The sequence below is a fragment of the Xenopus laevis genome, chromosome 2L (genome assembly GCF_017654675.1).
Source record: "Xenopus laevis strain J_2021 chromosome 2L, Xenopus_laevis_v10.1, whole genome shotgun sequence".
NCBI classification, from domain to species: Eukaryota; Metazoa; Chordata; class Amphibia; order Anura; family Pipidae; genus Xenopus; species Xenopus laevis.
In genome coordinates, this window is record NC_054373.1 from 52,526,469 (window position 1) to 52,545,843 (window position 19,375).

General features: G+C 37.9%; 1 protein-coding gene across 1 annotated transcript in view; it reads left to right on the forward strand.

Moving 5' to 3' along the window:
* The window catches only part of XB5951253.L (provisional ortholog of Mov10 RISC complex RNA helicase L homeolog), a 54,400-nt gene that overhangs the window by 30,748 nt on the left and 4,277 nt on the right, over positions 1–19,375 (forward strand). Inside the window, exons 11-20 of the mRNA XM_018246336.2 lie at positions 214–375; positions 1,482–1,585; positions 5,155–5,252; positions 6,342–6,461; positions 8,046–8,148; positions 10,861–10,978; positions 12,381–12,572; positions 14,543–14,608; positions 15,776–15,901; positions 19,018–19,106. Coding sequence (XP_018101825.1) covers positions 214–375; positions 1,482–1,585; positions 5,155–5,252; positions 6,342–6,461; positions 8,046–8,148; positions 10,861–10,978; positions 12,381–12,572; positions 14,543–14,608; positions 15,776–15,901; positions 19,018–19,106 — 1,178 coding nt within the window. The remainder of the gene's footprint in view (positions 1–213; positions 376–1,481; positions 1,586–5,154; positions 5,253–6,341; positions 6,462–8,045; positions 8,149–10,860; positions 10,979–12,380; positions 12,573–14,542; positions 14,609–15,775; positions 15,902–19,017; positions 19,107–19,375) is intronic.

The window sequence follows — 19,375 nt, forward strand, 5'->3', positions numbered from 1 at the left end:
GTTCCACTATGGACAGTTTATATTTGTGTTCTGCATGGATGTTTTATTATCTTGCATTTAAATGTTTCCCCCTATGCTTTCCTAGCAACCATGAGTGTACCTGTCCTATCAATTTCTTCTGGATGAAGACTCCAAATATGAACTTTTTTTGCAATAACTCTAATTATTTAATTCACAATTGGTGGCATATACTAATGTAATTGGTTTTTGCAGGTCTTAAAGTTAATCCCTGATGCCCATGTCCTTGCATGTGCTCCATCAAACAGTGCCTCAGACCTACTCTGCGAGCGCCTTCTAAAACACGTGAACCCCAAAGACATTTATAGGATTATAGCTATGAGTAGAGACATTCGTACACTGCCTGAAGATATAAAGGTAAAATAATTCTGAGAGATCATTTCAGTGTTGGCAATCTCCTAATATATTTGTTGTAACTGCTAGATTCATACTAAATATTCTAAAGAGCATTAAAAATTATTAGCAGACCTCTATAGGGGGTTATGGTTTGGGTAATTACAAGAGTGGGATCTTTTGTCCAGAAATCCATTATCTAGAATTCTCAAAATTATAATGGATTTATTTTTCTCTAATATAATAAAACAGTAACTTGTACATGATCCCTTGTACATTTTGGTGGCAAAACAATTCTAATGGGTTTAAATGAATTTTAGCAGACTTAATATGGAGAAAGACCCCTAATCCGGAAAAATCTGGTTGCCAAGTGTACCGGATAATATATCTATGGATGCACCAAATCCACTATTTGGGATTCGGCCGAATCCCCAAATTCTTCATGAAACATTCTGCCGAATACCGAACCAAATCTGAATCCTAATTACATATGCAAATTATGGAAGGGAAAAAGTGGAAAAAAACTTTTTTTATTTCCTTGTTTTGTGACAAAAAGTTATGTGATTCGGTTTACCCAGTATTCTGGGATAACCATACAGAACTCTGTGGACTGAACTACATGTCAGACTTTGGTCAGATAGATTCATCTTTCCCATAAAACCTTGCAGGATGGGACACGTTGGTCTGAGATCATCTAAGAAAAGCTGTAGTGTAGTTCAGCACTTAGATGTCTTCTTATATAAATATAAATAAAGTGGATGCTCACTTATTAAGAGAAGACAATGTGCAATGCTACCACATAACTTTCTACAAGTTGTGTTTGCATTATCTCTGCAGCATATCACCATCTATACATATAGTACTGTAACTGCAGATGGAGTATAGTTTAAAGGCATACACAGTTTGCACCATTCATTTAATTGTTAAAGAGGCTGTGGCTGTGTGCGCCAAATACTAATAGTCAGTCCTACTTCAGCAGTTTATAACCACATTTAAACCTGCTTCACCTGTGCTTTCCTGCCTGAACATGGTATATCTCGTTGTTTTCTGTACCAGAGAAATCTGTATACTTTATTCATAACTAATCCCCCGAGGGTGTTCGGAGATTACCCACATTCTTTTATTTGTAGATTTGCAGTAATTTGGACAGCAGTAGAAAGAATTATATATACCCTTCTAAACAAGAACTGAAGAAATACAAAGTGATCGTTTCAACACTTTTAACCGCTTCAAGGTGAGTTGAATTCAGTTTTTGCATTGTTATTATTATTATTATTAATAATAATAATAATGTATATTGAATTTTAATTTTCTTATTTGAGGGGTGTCTTGTTCTGGTCCCCCATAAACCATCCCATCTAACTGGTATCATTGGGAAGCACATGACCAATATTCACTTATAAGGGGATGAAACTATAGCAGAGGGGATATGGATCTTTTCCTATAATCCATCTACTTTTCAGGTGTGTCACTTTTCCACAACCCCCTGCTGGAATATCTTATTAAGGGTGTCTTTGTGAGCCTGAGACCAATGGGTATATTTATCAAAGAGTGAAGTTAAAGATCGCCACCAGGGGCGTAACTACAGAGGAAGCAGACCCTGCTGCTGCAGGGGGGCCCAGGAGGTACAGGGGGTCCCATGAGGCTCTCATTGATGAGCAATTTCAACATATATTGTTAAAACAGGACAAACACTGGATATGTTGGGGGCCCTAAAATTAATTAACTGTGGGGCCCAGCAACATCTAGTTATGCCACTGATCGCCACAGTCCTCTAGAGTGAAATTTCGCCACTCTCCATTCATTTCTATGTGATTTTGAAAGGCATATTTATCGAAGGATGAACTTTCAACTTCACCCATTGATAAATACTCTTTTAAAATTCCATATAAATGAATAGAGAGTGGCGGAATTTCACTCTAGAGGAGTGTGGTGATCTCTAACTTCACTCTTTGATAGATATACCCCCAAATTTTGCTAGTGTTAAATGCTCTAGCTTCCTCTGTTGTTCTGCCCCTGGTCAAATGTTGTCCAGTTCAATAACCATTAGAAACCATTAAGCAGTTAAGAATAACAGAAGGCCAACTAGTAGGACAAGCACAAGTTTGCCCATGTTGGTGCACAAATCTTTTTTTTGCACCCAAGGCAGATCATAGACGAATGGTGTCTCATTGGTGCCTAATCTCTCATTCAGGGGGCACCTTACATTGGCTTCACCCAGATGCATGTCTCCAATTCTCCAAAATGTAACATGTAAATGGAAGTTGGCAAAGAAATAAGTTATAGTTTGTCCTAACTGACATTGTACTATTGATATGCCAAATGATACTATGCCAAAAATTAGTCATACAGTCAGGTCTCCCCTGCATAAATCACTCCACTATTGTATTGCATGGAAACTGCAGGTAAATGTGTTTGCTTTAGATAAAAAGTCTTGAGATTTTGCTGCCACAAATTTATGCTGCCCACGCAGAGATCATGGCAAATGAATCATGCAAAGTTCGCTAAGGGGAACTGATTTATTATTAACTCCATAAATGCTAATGGTTAGTGTCAACATGATCCTAATATTTTCCACAGCCATTAGCAGTCAGATGGTTAATGCTGAGGTTTGTGACCTATATGTCCTTTAAAACTTCTTTTCATGGTGCACTGTACTTTTCATCAGTTTACAAAGAAATCTCGGTTACATCAGACATGGAGTAAAGTTTCTCAGCAGAATCATAGCAGGGTTCTGTATGCTATTTTGGGAATTTGACATAAGTAGCATTTTCAGCACACAGTCACACAGCCAGTCCATTCAATCTTTCAACTAGGTCATACTGCTCAATATTCCACACTAACAATCATCTTGTACTGGGAATGCCCTATGCCTTTGTAATATGCCATATGCAGTTATATTTCTTGAGTTAAGACAAACCAATGCAAGCTGTTTCTGGGGGTTGTACATACCCAATTGTATTCCTACAGATACTTACTGCATGAACACATACCATATACTGTCCTTACAGGAGTTTATTCAGCATAGGGCATGGCCTCTTGATGATATTACACCAACAGATCAGGGCATTGTGATGATCTCTCACTAAGGACAGAGCAATGACATTTGTTATGGATTCACAGTTTCTGAATCATTTATTGGAAGACTGGGTATATCCAAAAATAAGCATACAACAGAGCAGGAATCTCAGCAGTTCTTTATAAATACCTATAAACCACCACATCACTCACAATAATGTTGTCACGGCCGGCATCCGATACCAGAACAAATGCCAAGCACCCTGGTCTCGGCTTGGCTTCACCAGTAGTGTGACCACCGTTGGGCTTCGGGAGGAGCCCTCAGCTTACTTGGGTGCCACCTGGACTTAACGAGGGGTGCAAGGCGAGATGTTCTGGCTGGCGAAGGGGCACGGCTGTTAGCAGAGTCTTTTGGGCCGAAGGTGACGGTACAAATGGAGCAGGCAAGAGAATCGTCAGACAGGCTGGGTCGAGGCAGGCAGATATCAAGAATCGTCAGGCAGGCAAGGGTCAAACCGGGTTGTCAATCAAGGGGTTAAGCAGAAAGAGTTGTCGTAGGCAGGTGAGGGTCAGGATACAGAATGCAGAATAGTCAGGAACAGGCTGGGTCAAACACGGGTAATCAAACAGACTAGATTCAGAACAGATCAAACGCACATGGCTCAGGAACCACAAGAAACAAGTTCTATCACGGGCATCAGTCAGCAGTCTGAATGAGCCTTTTATACTATTTGAATTTCGCGCCTTTGCACGCTGACGTCACACGTCAGCGCGCCTGCGCCTTTAAATATCACAGAGGCGCGCCACACACGCCCTAGAGATTCTGCGCCTGCGGCCTAACGTGCGCCCACGCGATCCGGCGCCTGCGGCCTAACCGAATGTGCACGACGCGTCCCTGCCGTCCCCCCACTAGACCACCAGGTATGTCTCTTACAAATGTGTAGAGCATAAAGACATTTAAAAATTCACATAAATGCCTAATTAAAAAATAATATTACAAAAAATCTCTCCAGTTTATATACAACTAAAACACTTATGCAGTCTTTTATTATTTCCCATTTTGACTACTGCATGTGTTCAAGCATATCACCTTTCCCAAATCCAGAGTTACACTGGGGAGCCAGGGGCCACCGGGCTTCTGCATCAAGAGCGCTCACATCGCCCCGTGCCCCCTGCTCCAGCTGCATCCCCCCCACAAACATGTTGTGTACCATTTCTCTTTGCAGTCATGATCAGTCTCCCTTGAAAGTGATAGAAGTGTGTCTTTGTTGTGGGACCAGACCCTGTTCTGGACTTTTTCTGCATTTCATAAATTCTACTTTGTTCTCTTTATACAGTGTCCTTCTGCTTCCCTCTTTCATCTTATTTCCACATGTGTACGTTTCACTTCAATAGATAAAACACACAAAAAAAAGACCGCTACAGCTCACCGTTCTTCCCTTAAATCCAGGTGCTCTGTCAACAGTGTCCCCACTGTAGATACGGCAAAACTCAACAGGCAGACGACACTTCTGGGGTAAGGTTTATTGGGGTTACTGCTGTAGAAAACCTAACGCGTTTCGGGAGTATATCCCTTAGTCATAGGCTAGTATATAATAATAAACCTTACCCCAGAAGTGCTGTCTGCCTGTTGAGTTTTACCTTTCAATTCCTAAGCTAGATATTTATCTTGTTATGGTTAAATTCTTTGTTTGTTCTTGGGATCTGCCAGTGGAAACTGTCTTATATAACAAAACAAAATCACTAGTTGGAATTCTGCTTATGCTGAATCCAATTTCTTTTCAGGCTAGTGGGAGCAAACTTTCCTCATGGCCATTTTACTCATGTCTTTATTGATGAAGCAGGCCATGCTGTGGAACCTGAGTGCGTGACAGCCATTGCAGGTACAGTATTTATAAACAACTTATGAAAAACAATGCAGGATTAAAAATATAATAGAATAAATACAATGCCAAAAAAACATACAAATCAATAAAATTAGAAAATAATTGATTAGACAGTGTGATTAATTATTAACATACCTGATTCACCAGTCGCACTGGACAGTAAAAATTTTGTAAGGAACAAAAGTGTGTGTATGTCCTAAAGTTGTGTATGTACCTGAGTGTGCAAAAGTGTGAATAAGTGTACATAATAGAAAACATACAAAAAGAAAAAGCAGGAAGGCCTCTGACAGATGGGATCAGTGTGTGGAGCAGGAATTATGTGGCGGTGGAGTTGGGGGTTGCAGGAAAGTGACCAAAAGGCAAACATACCATTGTTATATGTCTGCTGATCAATCCTGAACCACCTGGGTCCATGAATTAAGTGGAAGCCTACATATGGCCGAAAAGGAAATAAGGAGACATTTGGCTTCCACACAGCTCTGCTGCCTGTGACTGAACACAGATCTTATTAAAAGTTGGAGAGTGGTCTCTATTTCTCCCAGCCTGCAAAAAAAGCCTACACGTCTGTCCTTGCACTTACCACTATATTGCAGAAGTATACTTCTATTAAATATACAATGATAAGGGGTCTTGCAGAATTGCCACTTTCCTCTACTTTCCTCTAGCTTCAGATCATCTTTGTGGCTACCCCATTACATGGAGCTCATTATGTATTCAGAAGAGCTGCATTCAAGAAGTTTTGGTGGGAAAGTCACATAGATGTCCCCCCATCCAGCCCTCATTTTCATCTTCATGAGGATGCAGTCCCTGTGCTTATTGTCTGAACTGTGGCAGGTGGTAAGGACAGGGCAGACTGGGGCCCATGACAATGTGATATGTACCTAGTGCAAGAATTTTTTTTATTCAGTGAGGTGCAGACCACAGCCAAATTGGGAAAATGTGCTTGCTGAATGAGTACGAAGGGTACTCTTCCCCTCTACTGCACTTTTCCCATGGTCAATAGAAAATGGCCCTTAAAATATACCTGAACAACAGAAGTTACAAGACAGAGACTAACAATATTTCATGCCATTTTGTATTTTAAAGGAATTGTGGATGTGATGGATAAGCAAACTAACAACTGTGGAGGACAGGTAGTCCTGGTTGGTGACCAGCAGCAGCTTGGGCCTATACTGCGATCTCCAGTGGCCATAAAACATGGACTAGGTCAGTCAAGAAGGTTTTTATTTTCCTCTTCAACAGTGTGAGCTTTATTAGTCACTGCAGGTAGCACTTTCACAAATTATGTTATTGTACTTAGATTCCTTATACCTATGCTGCCCCTAAATTGGCTTAAATATAAATAACACTTTTTATCATGTGTAAATTAAAGTTCAGAGCCATTTACTCAATTTTTTCTGCAATTTAACTTAACAATATCTTCTATCCTTCAGTCACAAAATCAAGTATAAAGAAAAGCATCCTGATATAAAGGGTCTTGCTTTGTTCCATAAGAATTTTGAAAGGGTTCGCAAGGAGAGCAGAAAGCCACCAAAATGCAGATGTTAGAATATGAAAAGATTGGAAAAGGTTAAATCAGGCAGACAGGTAACAAGGTACTTATAACCTGTACACTACATGATAGTGACACAGCAAAAAACCTGCTGAAATAAGATATATACAGGCTGCCATATTCACTAAAGTGTGAATTTTCACTCTGGCAAAGTTTATTGCTGATGAAAATAGGTCTTGCTATTACACCAGCTTGTATTTCCAATATCTAAATGGTTCCAGTAATAAATTTGTATCAGCAAGTGATTAATTAACCTAAAAAATAGCTAGAGTAGCATATAAGTGCTCACCTTTTCACCAAAAAATTGTAATAGGTAATGATGAATTACAGAATGACGTATGGGGGGGCAAAAAAAAAAAAGACGTATGAGGGATATTACAGGAAGCTGTAGCTAATGAGTTCCTCAAGTGGCTGCTGTATCTTTAGGGTAAGGTCACACTGAGCGTTTCGGGGAGATTTAGTCACCTGGCGACTTTGTGAAACGGATCGCCGCATGTGATTATCCCGGCTATTTTTCATTTTAGCCAGCGCAGAGTGAGAGAAAGCATTCGGGGAGATTGGTCGCCGCAAAGACGAGGCGATTAGTCGCCAGGCGACTAAATCTGCCCGAAACGCTCAGTGTGACCTTACCCTTGGTATTTCTTCAGCCAGACCAGGAAAAAATTTCTTTTGATGAAACACTGTGTTTGTGCTGTTGATAAATTGCTATGTTTTCTAACATGTTTTTCAAACAGGAGTGATTATGCCTGGACTTTAACGTTCACAAAAACATATCTAGACTTGTCTCAGATGGATTACCACCTCCCGTGGTGCCACTTGATTTAAACAGATAATTACTATCCTATTTCAGCTATCACCTGTAATGAGGGCTAGTGTGATGCAGTATAAACGCAGGCCAAGAACAGCTGATCCACTCACCTGTGCTCATTCATCTGCCTGCACTGATAGCCACTGAGTTGGCTGAAATCTGCTCTGTGTATGTGCACCCAGGCCAATGCAGTGCTTGTCAGTGCAGACAGAAGTGTGAGCGTAAGTAAGTAAGTAAGTAAGTAAGTAATGAATCGCCTGTTTCTCAGACTGCATTTATACGCAAACCAAGAAAAATCCACATGTGGCTCTAGCTATATGTCACCATTAGAAAAAAAGTGTGGCTCCAAGAGTTATCCTTGCTCAAGATAATAGCACACTTTAAAATGCTTTGTTTTTATACTGCAGAGTTCTGTTTTTAATCTATGCAGGTATTTCTTTCCTGGAAAGACTGATGACACAGAATCCTATCTACAGTAAGAAGGATGGGATGTATAACCCACAGTTTGTCACTAAGTTGCTGAAAAACTATAGGTCAGTTGATCATATTTTATAAATCAATGAAATATTTCTGATATGCATCTGATTGAACATGCACCTATTTAAGCAGTTCTAGGAGAAGCTAGCACAAGACTAATACCCATCAGTATTAAACATAAAATATAAAAGAGAACAAGTCAGATGGTGCCACTGTATTGTCATTGAATGCTTTATTACAGTCAGATTATGAATCTGAACAGAAGGACAGGAAAGCGGACAGAAGAATTAGGAAGAGAAAAATAATTAAGGGAACGAATAGTATAGGAAAAAATACACTTAGCATAAGATAGCTTTGAGCATAGAATATTATAAGCAGGTGGAAAAGACAGTGAAGTACCTAGGAGACACTGAAACCAACACTGAAAACTTTTGGGTTTATGTTCTCTTTTTACAAAGAATTTATCATATTATTACCAAGAGGTTATAATCATCAAATACTGGAAATAGCATACGTCAATAGCACTTAAACGTCAATTAAATGTCTTTTGAATAATATGGATATATGTTATAGTCATAAATATTTTAACAAGTCAGGAGAACATGTTTCAAATATACAGATATTCTTTAAATTATTATAATTAGAACATAACCATAGTTGTCCCAAACATACAATCTAACATATCTGCTAACTTGCTCTCTGAACTTTTTTTATCATGTAAAAGATTTTCCCTTCCTGCCAGACCTTCCAATAACATCATCAATCTGCCAAGGCTGTTCATTTGGTTGATCAGCATCAATGCTTTCCGTCCTAGGAAGGTTCTGTTAACACAAGTTGTCATAGAACTTTCTGGTGTTGAATCAGAGTTCAGTTAAATTTCTTCAAGATAGTTCTTGTTAGTTACTATGGCTTAGGGCAATATGAATTAATAAAAAGGATTAAGATTAATCTCTTTCATTTATCTATATTGAGCTCAGATGTATGATCATTGACAAATATGCCCGCAAGTGATTACATTAAGCATTCCTAAGGCCCTTTCAAGGCAAGCAGTGGTAGCAGTGGAAATGTTAAGGATGAACTTTTAGTTGTTTAATTGTATTGCTAAATTTAATGTAGTGCTTAAAGGGGACCCGTCACCCCAAAAAAATTATCCAAATCCTATTTTATCATGTTAGTCAAGCAAAATGAACTTTAATTACCCTCTATAAATGATTTGAATATTGTTTCCATCAGTCTGGGAACTCATAATTATAGCAACCAGGAAGGAGCCATTTTGTGGACACTGTTATTAAGGCAAGCCTTGGATCATCTCAGAATCTTGTTTGTGCACCAGGGGACAGGGACCCAATGTCTATCCCCATGCCCTGGTTACACAATTAAATCGTTAAGAGGGCTGTCGGAATGTAGGGAGAGCGGTGACATCTAGGAAGTGCTGAATGGAAAGTGAAAGTAATTGCTTGCCCCGCCTCTATGCCTAGGCATAGAGGCGGGGTAGGCAATACTTGATTGACAGCTGATATTTTTAAATGAGTTTACAACAGCTATGAATGCTTTAATTAAAAAAAGAAATTGGATTTCATATTTAATTTAAAAAGGACTTTTATTATACAGATTTTTATGTCTGGATGACGGGTCCACTTTAAAGGGACTCACGGGAAAACATGTTTTTTTCAAAATGCATCAGTTAATAGCATACCTCCCAACTGACCTGTTTTTCGCGGGACAGTCCCGCTTTTGACAGATGAACCCCCAGTCGTGAATTTGTACTGAAATGTCCCGATTTTCTCTTTGATCTCCTCTGAAAGATACAAAGTCTATAACTTAATCGGCTTTTGGCAGAGAGCCCAGAATAGATACTTTTGTAACAGTTTTAGATAAGGAGGTCTCCTTAGAGAACTAAGACTCATAAATTACCATAGCAACTAGGGATGCACCGAATCCAGGATTCGGTTCGGGATTCGGCCTTTTTCAGCAGGATTCGGATTCAGCTGAATTTGCATATGCAAATTAGGATTCGGTTCGGTATTCGGCCAAATCTTTTTCAAAGGATCTGGGGGTTCGGCCGAATCCAAAATAGTGGATTTGGTGCATCCCTAATAGCAACCATGCTTTGATTTGAATATGAGACTGGAACATGAATAGGAAAGGCCCTGATTAGAAAGATGAGTAATAAAAAAAGTAGAAATAACAATAAATGTGTAGCCTCAAAGAGCATTTGTTTTTTTTAGATAGGGTCAGTGACCCCCATTTGAAAGCTGGAAGAAGTTGCTTAGAATTACCCATTCAATAGCATACTAAAAGTTAACGTTAAGGTGAACTGCCCCTTTAAGGCTTTCTACAGTACTATTCATATTTCATTTTGTCTATAAAAAAACACAAAAAATAAAGACATCGCATACTGTCTTACAATGCTTCTGCCTACCAATAATAATTCATATTCAGGTAAAAAGGATTCCTCTACTGTTGTATTTAGTAAAGTAATTAAAAGTTCTGTGCCTATGTTTTTGTGACACGGACAAACTAGAAAGCTTCAAAAGTGTTCAAGCATTTTAAAATTACAAAGAATAAACAACTGCAAACTTCAAAACATGCAATTGTTGCTTAAATATAGGATTCTTGTTGCAATGTATCACAATTAAATGCCATTCCTATACAAAATATAAGACTCCTCTCTAAATATATATGTTTGAAAGCCCATGAGCATAGCTGGATAATAATAAAAGATATGGCAGAATAGCATTTATTTACTGTAATATTTACTTTATTAGATCCCATCCAAGCATTCTAAAGATTCCAAATCAGTTATTTTATGATAACGAGCTCCAGGCGGTTGCAAATGAAATGATTACACACTGCTACTGCAAATGGGAGATGCTTCCAAAAAAGGTAACACACTGCATACTGTCTTTTAACTCCGGTTCTATGGCAGATGGTAAGGAAAGGGCTGTCTTGCACCCACCAGTGCTACACTATACACTTGTGCCTTTTTATTAACAGCTATAATACACTGTCATCTAAACAAGTAAATGGCTATGATCCCCATGTACTAAATGTAATAAATCACCTTTCTACCGAGGTATTTGTGAAGAATGTATGTATACTGTACATACAATATTCTACAAAAAAAAATCTTAATTGGGTGATAAGCGGTGGTTTCCTCTAAATTTGTACTTATTAGGATGGCGACAGACGTGGCTACTCGGGGAGATTAGTCGCCCAGCGTGAGGGCGACTTCAGAAAGAGCCAAAGTGATTCAAGTGCCATTGTGCCGGTGATTTACACTGTAGCCGGCAGGAAGGCATTTAGGGGAGATAAGTCGCCCGAAGAAGAGGCGATTAATCGCTGGGTGACTAATCTCCCCCAGTAGCCACGTCTGCCACCACCCTTAGAGGAGATCTGTCATGGGTGACTAATCTCCTTATGGACCGTTCCCTACAACATCATTGCTGTGTTTATACAACACAATTTCTATAATCGAATCAGTTTTGTACATAGACAAGTTGGATGGATAAACTGAGCTGAACAAGTCAAAAGCGATCTACTGAAGTAAGAATTGTTAGTTTAAATAAAATATCATTAGTCCATAAAGTAAGTCGGGAGTCCACCTATTTTCCACAGGGTACATTTGGAGATATACAGGCTCATTTACAAGCAGGGAGGCAGGGTGCAAAAAAATGCCATGTTACAGGACAGAGGAGCACATATAGTAAGATTATGGGAGATACGCTAAAAGGTTTAACTGTAAGGGCAATTGTCCTTTTAAAGCCATATAAAATTTATAACTGTCAGCCCACGTGTGACATATGAACTATTTTAAATTTTTTTAAAGGCCAAACTGGTGTTACATATTTTTAATTGGGCTCTACCAGTCCTTTTAAAGAGGATACAATATAATTCTTTCTCATATCAATCTGCTTTCAATCTTACTGCTTCTTACTGCTGCATTTGTTGCATAAAGTTTATTATGAACAGACACGCCTAGGTCCTTCTCACTCAGGGTTTCAATCAGGGTTTATGCTCTTAAAAGTAGACTGCTTCTTTTCCAAAATCTCAGATAAACTGTGTTTATGCACCATCAAGAATGACACATACTGAATAGTTTTATCGGATTTGTTTGCATAGTTTTATATCAGTTATAAACAGATAAAATACAAATGAGCGCAATATAGAACCATCAGCACAGCCTTTAGAACCATGTCCACTTAGAGAATGTAATGCTACTCTCTTGCTGAAATGTACAAATGGAATCTCCACCACCAATCTTTGACACTTTTTTATTATCTTTAAGGACTTCCCCATTATTTTCCATGGTGTGTTGGGTGCTGATCTGCGGGAGGAAAAGAGTCCATCTTTCTTCAATCTTATTGAGATTCAGGAGGTTATATTTTACCTTGAGGAACTGCTAAAGACACAGGGCAAGAAAGGATTGGCTAAGATTTCCCCAAAGGAAATTGGCATAATCTCTCCTTACAGAAAGCAGGTAATGCCTACTTGGATTCTCCTTTTGGTCTAAAAGTACCCTAAATGATTTCTCTGCTAGAAGTTTATCTCATAAACTTTTAGTAGTTTAAATATGAAATTATTTGGTGAGCCTCAGCATGGGTAAAATACTTGCAATTGTGTTAGCAATCTTGATATGTCACTAAAGTAAAGATTGTTTGTTTGATTCAGTGAGCTCTAAACAGGGTTACTGTGGGGAAGACAAGACACCATTCTCAGATACAATTAGTTGCATTTGTCAGCTTCCTGCAATCATCATAATCACAGTAAGCATGCAGTGGCTAAACATTCAGTATGCTTCTCTGTTACCCTGCCCTCTACACACCTTAAACTGCATGTGGAACATCCCATTATAGCTGAAAGAACACATTTGCCCAATTTTAATAGGACAGCCCTCCCCCCCAATACATTTTGATTAAAACAAATTAGAATTGTACAGTATAAGGAACAGGGTGCTTTCAAGTCTGCATTTTTAATTGGCCTAAAAATTCAGAAAACACAAACATATCCCCGTTACTTGCATGCATGTACCTCTAAACATTTCTAAGCAGCCTAAGCATAGAAGGAAACTTCTCAGTGTTCTTTGCCAGACATTATTGCTTTTTAATTATTATTTTATAACTATTATCCAGTCAATCGTTTACTGTTGGCTATTTCCTGCACATCTTTCTCTGTGGTTAAAAAAAATACTTTTATCTTCAAGTCAAAGATATTTGCACTGCCTGGTGTCTTATTTCCTGTTAGTTTATGTGAAATGCATCTGCATATTTCAGCAGTTTCATAAATGAAATAAAAATGATTAAAACAGAAGTAAAGCTTAAATAAAGAAGTAGCTAAAATGTTGTACAGTATATTTTGGGCTTCTGTACCAGTCCAAGGCAAACCACAGCCCTTTAGAGGTAAAAGCTGTGTCTCCAAAGATGCCCCAGTAGCTCCCCATCTTCTTTTCTGCTGATCCACATGCTCTGTGCTGCTGTCACTTACTGAGCTTAGGGACCCACTCACAATATACAGTACCTGTAGAATAAAAATATAACAAAATAAGGCTGATTAGTAATTAATACAGTAATTAATACAGATAATTACTACATGGCAGCACAGAAACCAGTGCAATTAGCATCAGAATTTAATAGTCACCCCTGTAGCATCAGCTTATATTACAGACAAACCTCATTTTCTGCTTGATAATTTGCCACAACCCCTAATCTTAGCTTCTCAACAGCTGCTCAGAGCCCACTGAGCATGTGAGTGTCACAGACACTTTCCAAGATGGTGACCCCCTGTGACAAGTTTGTAGTCCTGGATCATTGCTGCTATTGAGAAGCTGAAACTTTAGACTGGTGCAATAAGTTCAGTATATAAAATATGGCATTTTTAGCCATATTCATTTTTAGGGTTTATTTGTCCTTTAAGCAACTCTAATTTTAAATATAAAGCAAATTAACTTATTTAGTTTTTATTAGTTTTAGCACGTCCAGTTGCTTTGCATTTACTACTGCTCAATACTGTGTCAGGGGTCCCCAATCTTTTTTTTTACCCATAAGCGACATTTAAATATAAATGTGCTGTCGGTTTGCCTAAGCAAGTTTACTAGGCTCTTTATGATGAAGTGTTACTATATTCTATCTTTACTTGTCCTTTAAAACCAGAATGATGCTCTGATCCTTTTGCACTCAAGCTGTCTTATCCAAACAGAGTGGCAGTCAAGTGAAATTGTTGCCAGCACTCTAGCTAGTGCATTAGAGTGGCTTTTACCTGTGGGATACGATGAATTGATTATGAAATGAATAGCTTATTGATTTTAAAAATAACATATACTGGAGAAAAAAAATCTGGAGTATCAATTATCCACAATTGGTTATACTAACTAAGCAAACTTTGGTTGTGAATTTAAAGTCCGTTAATTAAGTTTGATGTAAATGGAATGATTTCATTTTTTTTTTCCCTCAGGTGGAAAAAATTAACAAAGCTGTTCGTATGACATTTTCACATGTTCCTAATATTAAGGATTTAAAGGTAAGCCAACATTATTTTAAGTAATATCATCATCGTTTATTCATATAGCGACAACAAGTTACGCAGTGCTTTACATTAGAAATATGAATAGCATTATAATCAGGGCAGATGCTTCTACACAAGTGGAGGTGTTTTGGATCACAGTCCTTTTCTTAAATAAGTGTAAACATTAGGGCAGATTTGTTAAGGGAATGTTGTAATTAGTAGCAGTGTGATGTACAGGTATGGGATCTGTTATTCTGAAACCCGTTATACAGGAAGCTCCAAACCATGGAAAGGCCATCTCCCATAGACTCCATTATAATCAAATAAATTACATTTCTAAAAATGATTACCTTTTTCTCTGTAATAATAAAACAGTACCTTGTCTTTGATCTCAGCTAAAATATAATTAATCCTTATTGGAGGCAAAACAGTCCTATTGGGTTTGATTACTGTTTAAATTATATTTTAGTTGACTTGAGGTATAGGGATCCAAATTATGGAAATATCCTTTGTCTGGAATACACCAAGTTCCGAGCATTCCGGATAACAGGTCCCATACTTGTATAGAATGTGTATATGTATGTTGGCCATACATCAACTGATACAGGATTACTTTAGTTTTATTACCTTACTAGAGAAAGGCAAAGACAATTCTGTAATGTCAATTCTTTGTGAAGTGCAGTGTCAGCTGTATACAGTGCTAAGAACAACCAAGATGCACAGAACCCTTATAACATACACTATATACTCAAAAAAAAAAAACAATATATATATGTATATCTCATACTCAATATAAAAAACAAAATAAATCCATTTTAAATGCAGTTAAGTTTAAGAAGTGCAATCTTTTGTTGCTCCCACTTCATAAAGGGGCTGGAGCCTGGAAATGTTGTACTTGTTTGCACTATTAGATGTGAAGCATAATTCTGGACAGAAGATGTCACTGTTGCATATTCACTTTTAAATTTCACAGTGAAATATTTCAGTCCTGAAAATTAGTTTGAGAATGTCCAATTTAAAACCTTACAAATAGCAATTTCTATCGGTCCTTAACCAAGGGGTTTAACCAAACAATATCCCCTAAATTCACACTGGAGTAGGACTTGCTACTAATGCAGCATTTCACAGAAACAAAATCTAAAGACCACATCTTGCAACTGGCTGCTGTTTTTTTTCTTACAGATCGGCTCAGTGGAAGAATTTCAAGGCCAGGAGCGAAAAGTTATCATTATATCTACAGTTCGTAGCAGTAAAGAATTTGTCACATTTGATGAAGACTTTAGCCTTGGTTTTGTGAAGAACCCTAAGGTAAAAGAATCTGTTTTGGGGGATGTGTATTAAAGCAGGAGTCGTCCAATTCTTTTTACCTGTTAGCCTCATTTAAATATTAATAAGTTGGGGACCAACACAAGCATGAAAAATGTTCCCAGCGGTGACCAATAAGTTATTTAGTAGCCTTATGTGGACTGGCAGACTACAGGTGGGTCTGTTTGGCAGTTCACTTGGGGGCAAATTCACTAAAGGGCGAATATTCGCCATCGACCGATTCGACACACATTACTCCACTTCGCCAGGCTCAAATTCGTTACCACTACGCTAATTCACTAAAATGCAAAGTTGCGTCTCAGCAGCCTAACGCTGGTGAATGTTCACTAGCTATACATCGGCAAATTTCATAGTGAAGTTTCGCTAGTCTTCATTTCTGCCTAAAGAAACTTTGTTAGTACTCTTACGCTTAGGTCAATTTGAATTAGGTCGGGTACATAAAAGTCGTATGGACGTTTTTATTATTTTATTTTATATTTGTTATTATTTTATGTTGGTGCAAATGCTTGAACTGGACACTTTTCATTACAAATGTCCAAGGAACCTTAATAAAGACAAAAGAGATCCTCTAATGCCCTAGAGATGAGCCCACCCTAAAACAAATGTGGCATGCCCCTCAAATGTCTGGAAAAAAATGTTAACAAAAATCTTTCATAGGACTTTTGAAGGTAATCCCGCTGTGAAAAAGTAAAAAAGTCGCCAGCGTTTTTTACAACTGTTATGATTTGCGGCAAACAGGATATGATATCACTGACATAAGATTAGAAGAGGAAGATGTAGCTTTGTTTTATCAGTTCGCCAGGTGGCGATGTAAACTCTGGTGAAATAGGTAACGTTGAGTAAAATTTGCACTTGTGAATTTGCGGTGTAACGACCTTTCGCCAGAGAAAAGTCGCCTGCCGATAGGGTGTGAGTGTACGCTAGCGACAGTCTAGTTCGTTATCGAATTGTCCTCTGTGCTTGTTAGTGAATTGACGCTGTCCCTGTGGATGGGATTTTTGGCGAATTGACGCTAGCATTGTCCACTTCGCCCTTTAGTAAATCTGCCCCATGGTCTTTATGTCTCCAAAAGTCGCCTACAAGTCAGAAATCCAAAAATTTGCACCTGCTTTGCGGCCACTGGGAGCAACACCAAAGGACTTGGTGAGCAACGCCAGGACAATCAGATTACCCCCGATATAGCCATGCTCATTAATGGCATATCGGGGAAAGTTTCGCTCGTTTGGCGATGTTACCAAACGAGCGGATCTTTGCGTCTATGGCCACCTTAAGTACCTAAAATTGCTCTATTTCGAGTGTTACTTCCCCAAAATCTTAGTGACAGGAGGAATTCATTTTTTAAAGTTTCCATAGATGACGTGCTTGAGCATTATTTCCCTTTGCATTTACTATATTTTCACAATACATTATATTTTTCACTTGTGCATATGTGAGTGGTAGCACTGTCATACTATATAAATAACACTTTGCAGGCACACTGTGCTTTCAGTGGTGACTATATTATACTGAGGCAACCACTCTTTCTAATTTGTTCCTTGTACAATCATCTAGGTACAGTGTATATCAAAATGAAGAAATTCATTGCCGTGCATATTAAGGGTATTTCGAGACTATATGAAATGGATAGTGTACTGTGTGTGTATACAGATCTAAAGCTCTCTAAGGGGCATATTTATCAAGGGTCGAATTTTCGAGTATATGGGAGTTTCTAAAAACTCCCATAAACTTGAAATTCAGAAAAAAAACTACCAATCGAAATTTATTTAAAAATTATAATTTTTTTAAATTCAGGTGAATAGGATTGACCTGCAAATTCGATTTGAGTTTTTTCGCAACAAAAAAAATACATTTTATTTTTCAAAAGTACACCAAACGACTCCAAATTGATTGTAGGCGACCCCTCATAGGCTAAAACATCAATTGAGCAGGTTTTAGATGGCGAATAGTCGAATTCGAGGGCACAGGTTTTTTTTTTTAACTCAAATCTAATTTGGACTATTCCCTAGTCACTAAAATAAACTCGAAATTCGAATTCGAAAATTCTAATTTTCGATTTGACCCATGATAAATCTGCCACTGAGTGTCATGTATATATTTACAGCTCTGTCACTAGGCTGTTATAAGTTTAATGACAATAAAGACTTGTACTCATACTGACTGGAAATGTAGTGATTTTTGTAAAAGCACAAAAATAACTTTATAATCATGAGGTTTTTGCAAATATAAAATAATACTTTCATGAAATAATTTTAAAGCATAAATTGCACAGTGCAGTTATAACTTGAGACTGACGTGAATTCACTGCGCCACACTGAGAAAGAAAAGCACTTTAGCATGTACTGTATTTGTGGATATACAAAATTCACTTACTGTATTAGTCAGTAATTCCATTGTTTTGGCACAAGACAATATTAAATGGGTATCTGGTTGCTATAGTCAAAATTACCCTAGCAACCATGTGTTGATTTGAATAAGAGACTGGGATATGCAGGAGAGGCCTGAATAGAAAGATGAGCAATAAATTAGAACGCTGGAAAGACTCAGAAGAAGAAGTCAAATAATTTAAGAACTATAAAAAAAAAGTGAAGGCCAATTGAAAAGTTGCTTAAAATTAGCCATTCTATAACATACTAAAAGTGAAATTTAAGGTGAACCACCCCTTTAATGAGCATGAGCGTTGTATTTATATGATTGCGATTTTTAACCCTTCAAACCAGAAACATGTAGGATTTATTCTTAGGTGTATTTGTTTTAAGAGAAAGTTCTTCTAATTTGGAACATTCAGTGATTAGGGATGGGCGAATTTTTTAGCCTTGTTTTGCCGAAAAAATTACGCCCATAGACTTGTATGACGTTGTGCGTCAAAATAAAAAGACGCCCAATTTTTTTGACGCCCATAGACTTTCATGGGCGTCAGCGACATTTTGCCGGCGGCAAATTTTTGGCGAAGCGAAACGGGTAAAATTCACCCATCCCTATCGGTGATTCAGAGCCCCAATTCATATTTAATATGTGAAACTGTGGGTGAGCAGAGATTCTTCTTTAAACACCTGTTTGTCTGTAAATTAACATCTCTTATTTTTTCCTTTTGTTTTTAGAGGTTTAATGTTGCCATCACAAGAGCTAAATCTCTCTTGATTTTAGTGGGAAATCCATTAATACTTGGTCAGGACCCCTGCTGGTCTCAGTAAGTAAAAGACATAAAGAACTTTTTTTTTTATTATTTATAATATGCCTTGTTACTGGACTGGGCAGATTTTGGAACATCCACCTCTGTACACAACACCTAGGGGCAGATTTATCAATATGTGAGATTAGTCAAGTCAAGTCAGTGGGGGTTATTTATAAAGTTCGCACAGCGCATATTTTTTTGCAAATGGTTGTATTGCCAATGTGTTTTCCTGAATGCTAATATATTGCACTGCTCTGCCCGTCTTTCCGGTTTTTGTGAATTCG